Source organism: Sesamum indicum, linkage group LG8 (genome assembly GCF_000512975.1).
Source record: "Sesamum indicum cultivar Zhongzhi No. 13 linkage group LG8, S_indicum_v1.0, whole genome shotgun sequence".
NCBI classification, from domain to species: Eukaryota; Viridiplantae; Streptophyta; class Magnoliopsida; order Lamiales; family Pedaliaceae; genus Sesamum; species Sesamum indicum.
The window spans coordinates 14464312-14468386 of record NC_026152.1 but is presented as its reverse complement, the minus strand read 5'-3'; the positions used below and the strand labels follow the sequence as shown (position 1 = coordinate 14468386).

General features: G+C 34.4%; 1 protein-coding gene across 1 annotated transcript; it reads right to left on the bottom strand.

Annotated features, from left to right (window-relative positions):
- LOC105168820 (cytochrome P450 71A9-like) lies at positions 359–3679 on the bottom strand. The gene is made up of 2 exons (XM_011088976.2): positions 2801–3679; positions 359–1136 (listed from the first exon to the last, which is right to left on the bottom strand). Exons 1-2 carry the CDS (start codon positions 3677–3679, stop codon positions 528–530), a joined length of 1488 nt encoding a protein of 495 aa, XP_011087278.1. The 3' UTR covers positions 359–527.

The following is a 4075-nucleotide window of genomic DNA, read 5'->3' as shown; positions in this document are numbered from 1 at the left end:
TTGAGTAGTAGTTTAACAATATTAACATCTTAGGTACACAAATTTAATAGTCTGCTTACGAAAGTGCCCTCGAGATCCCTAGTAAATTCGAATTGACAACATGGGGGCACGAGGAAATAAGGTGAATGTAGGGGGGCAAAAGTGTCAGTTGACGTCTTATATATATATATATCCGTCCCAGACGCTCACGCTTTCTTGTTTGTAGAGTCGAAAGAAGGGGAAAAAAACGCAAAAAGGGGTTCGAGCGAAGCAGAGCAGTTTCCGTTATCCACATTCTCTCACACTTTGATATTAGCAAGTATCAGGACAGCACAAGCAAATAAACACTCCGAATTCTCAATTCCAAATTAATATTTTATTTTACACATACAAAATTACATACATAATATTTCTGTTTACGTACGTATTGCAGAGAGACAAGATGTACATAGCACAAAAACAGGAAATTGATCCAAACCGACATATATATAACCCTTATTTATTACCAGAAAAGCACAGCTCTTACATCAATAACTTTTAATATTAGTCTAGAATTGCACAGGCTTGGCCAGAAGACAAAGGGGATTCTTTTTGGGCATTGCCAGTCCAGGCTCCACATCAAAGTCTAGGTCTTCGTCTTTCATTCCGGGAGGCAATTCCCAGTCGAATGCATACAAAAGATTAGCAAGCGCAAGCTCCGCCATTGCCATCGCCATCATCATCCCTGGGCACCCTCTTCGCCCTATCCCGAACGGGATCAACTCCGGATCATGGCCTTTCACATCGATTTCACTGTTCAAGAATCTCTCTGGCACAAACTCCTCAGCATCTTTCCAGACCTCGGGGTCCCTACCAATGGCCCATGCATTGATATATACCAATGTTTTGGGCTGAATTTCGTAGCCATTTACGGTGCATTCTTGCAAAGTCTCTCTGGGGGCTAAAAGTGGAGCTGGTGGGAACAATCTTAAGACCTCCTTTATGACTGCCCTTAGATAGGGAAGTGAAGCAATCTCATTCTCATCTATTAGATCCTTCTTTCCCAAGTTTCTTATCTCTGTCTGCACTTTCTTCATTGGGATTGGATTCTTCATTAGGATTGTCATTGCCCATATTGTAAGAGTTATATTTGCATCTGTTCCCGCTATTAAGATGTTCTGCAATGCAATTGAACATTTGTTAAGAATGATTATTTCTTGGAATCATATCCAGTTTATTACTAGAACAATGACAAGGAATCAAGTTTGGGACAAATATGTTATCTATACTTGCAAATATCACATTCAATAATCGTGGCGTGATTGTGGTCAACAACTACTTACTACATTTATTTTAAACTGTGACGATTGGCTAAGGATAGTTAATATTAAATTTGTTCTAGTGTTAGGACCCAATGAGCTGGATCCAATAGATCCGTTGGACCCAAAATTTTAAAATATTAAAAAATATACTTTTTTAGAAATAATAGTAACATAGCTTTATAAATATATATGAGTCAATAATATTATTTAAAACTAAATAATTCTTTTTAATGTAAATTTATAAAATGTGCTAATCGTAGGCTCTATTAGAGCTTTCAAAATATATGTTACTTATATATACATTAAAGGAAAATTTATATTTTTGATTTTGTAATTTTAGGTTGTTAGTAATTTGATCGTGTAATTTATTCCATCTACATATTTTTAGTTCTTTTTTGATGAATTTAATTTTAGATATTACATTTGGTCTGTTTTTGACAAATTTAGTTTTGTGTTTATAATTTAATTTGATTCTCTTTTCATTGTAATAAATCTAATTCTTTGTCTTGTAACTATGAGTTGTAAGGACCAAAATTGTTAATAGATAATTAAATTTGCCAAAAAGGGACAAAATGTGAAATGTTTAGAACTAAATTCATCCAAAATAAAATTTAAATGTGCAAATAAAATAAATTACAGGACCAAAAATACTAATAATCTAAAATTATATGAGAAAAAAATGTAATTTTACCTAAATTAAATCTACAAACTGTTTCACATCGTCACCATTCTACTCGAACTACTACCCCTCCATAGGCATAATTATCATCACTAAGCATAAGAATTATATGTATAGATAGTAGTTAGGTCCCTAATTAAATTAATGAAATGTAATACTTTATCTCTTTAAATTAATTGTTTGGAAAAACTATACCCTCATGCGATATATATTTATGTTATAATTAATATATTTTTGAGTATTCTTCACCTTAAATCAACATCAATTTTGTTAACTAGAACGATTTTTTTAATAATAAAATGCAAAATAAAATTTGTAGCATAGCAGTTTGAATTAAAATCAAGCTAATAAATTATCATAATAGATAAACAATCAATACCAAACATGGAATAGCTAATTATCTGATTATTTAAAGTAATTTCCGTGCTTGACCAAAAAGTTATCTCCATTAGTTTTATACGGTCAAAGATTAATTTTGATTATTTTAAAATGGAATAACTTGGGGACCAAAATTGCTAAAATTGGAATACGGGATAGCAGAAGTGATTTAGTAACTAATCTAAGAACCAAAAGTGAAATTATCATAAGTAAGGCAAAATATATTTTTGGTTCGCTAAAATAAAGGTAGAATTTGTTTTGATATGACAGGTGACGGTTTTAGTTCTATAAAACATAAAATCATGTTTTTTAGTTTCAAAAAACACATTTTCAGTTCGAAAACTACAATGCACATGATTTTTTGAACTAAAAATGTGTGATTATGCGACTAAAAACGACACATGCCATATGTTACGAAGGAAAAGAAAGATAAAGATATTGAAATGGACAAGTTTTTAATTACCATTAGAATTGCCTTGATATGATCCATAGTAGCAATGGAAGAAGATCCATCTCTCATCAGCCCAAGTAAGATATCAAGAATGTCTCCTTCCATTGCTTTAGGCCTGTTTTTATCCAAGTGCTCCTCAATAAGCTCTTGGTAGAAAGAATCCAGTTTCCTGAAAGTCTGTTCCAGCTTTTCCCGAGTTCCAGAGATTTTATCAATCCATCCCAGTAAAGGAAAATAATCCTCCACACAGAATGCAACAAGCGCGCCCTGAACATCATCGAAAAGTTCTTTGGTACGTCTTGCGAACCCTTCGTCCTTGCTGCTTTTCGCCAGCGTTAATCTACAGACTGTGTTGGTCACCGCAGTATTTACTATCTGACTCAGGTTAGTAACCCTGGACAGGGACGCGTCCCTGGAAATCTTCTTGATCATCATCGAAACTTCGTCTTCACGAAGCGGGCGAAAAAACTGGACCTGTTTGGCGCTAAAGAGATGGAGATTTGAAACTTTCCTCATCTCCCTCCACCGGTCGTTGTACGATGTAAGCGCAATGTCCAGGCCGTTGTAGGACATTCTCTGCATGCCAACAAGCGTAGGCCTGCCTGAAAAAGCTAAGTCGTGGGATTTCATGATTTCTTTGACTACATTTGCTGAGGAAATCACGACAACCGGCCTGAACCCGAGCTTCATGGACAGGATAGGGCCATACTGTTTGGAAAGGCTTTGTAGGTATATATGGGGATATTTGGCATCAAATTGGTGAAAGTTGCCGATGAAAGGGAGCCCTGGAGGCCCCGGTGGACGAAGGTTTCGGGCATGTTTTGGTTTGTGTTTTTGGACGTAGAGAATGAGGATTATGGGCAGAGCTAGCAGCACAAGAATTGGCAACATTTTTTTTGAATGGTCGAGGTTTTGGGGTTTGATTTGTACGTATTTATAGATTTTATGAGACTGCAGAGTGGAGTTGGATAATTTTCTCCAAATTAGGGTTCAGTCGAGTCAATTAATTATAAATAAGATAATTACACCCTTCTTTCGTGAATTTGGTGTAATTATGTATAGATTTTTTGTAGTTTAAAAAATTACATCTAACACCCCTGAGTTCTGTTTTGTCTAATTAGTAAGTTCCTCTAATAGTTAAAATTCATCGAATCTGTTAATATTAAAAATAAAATTTTTTTTATATTTATCCTAATTGATTTATTATTGTTTTATTGCAAGTCAAATGAATCTTTTTATAATCAAATTACACTCATACGTCTTCACGCGATAATGCATGTGAGGATG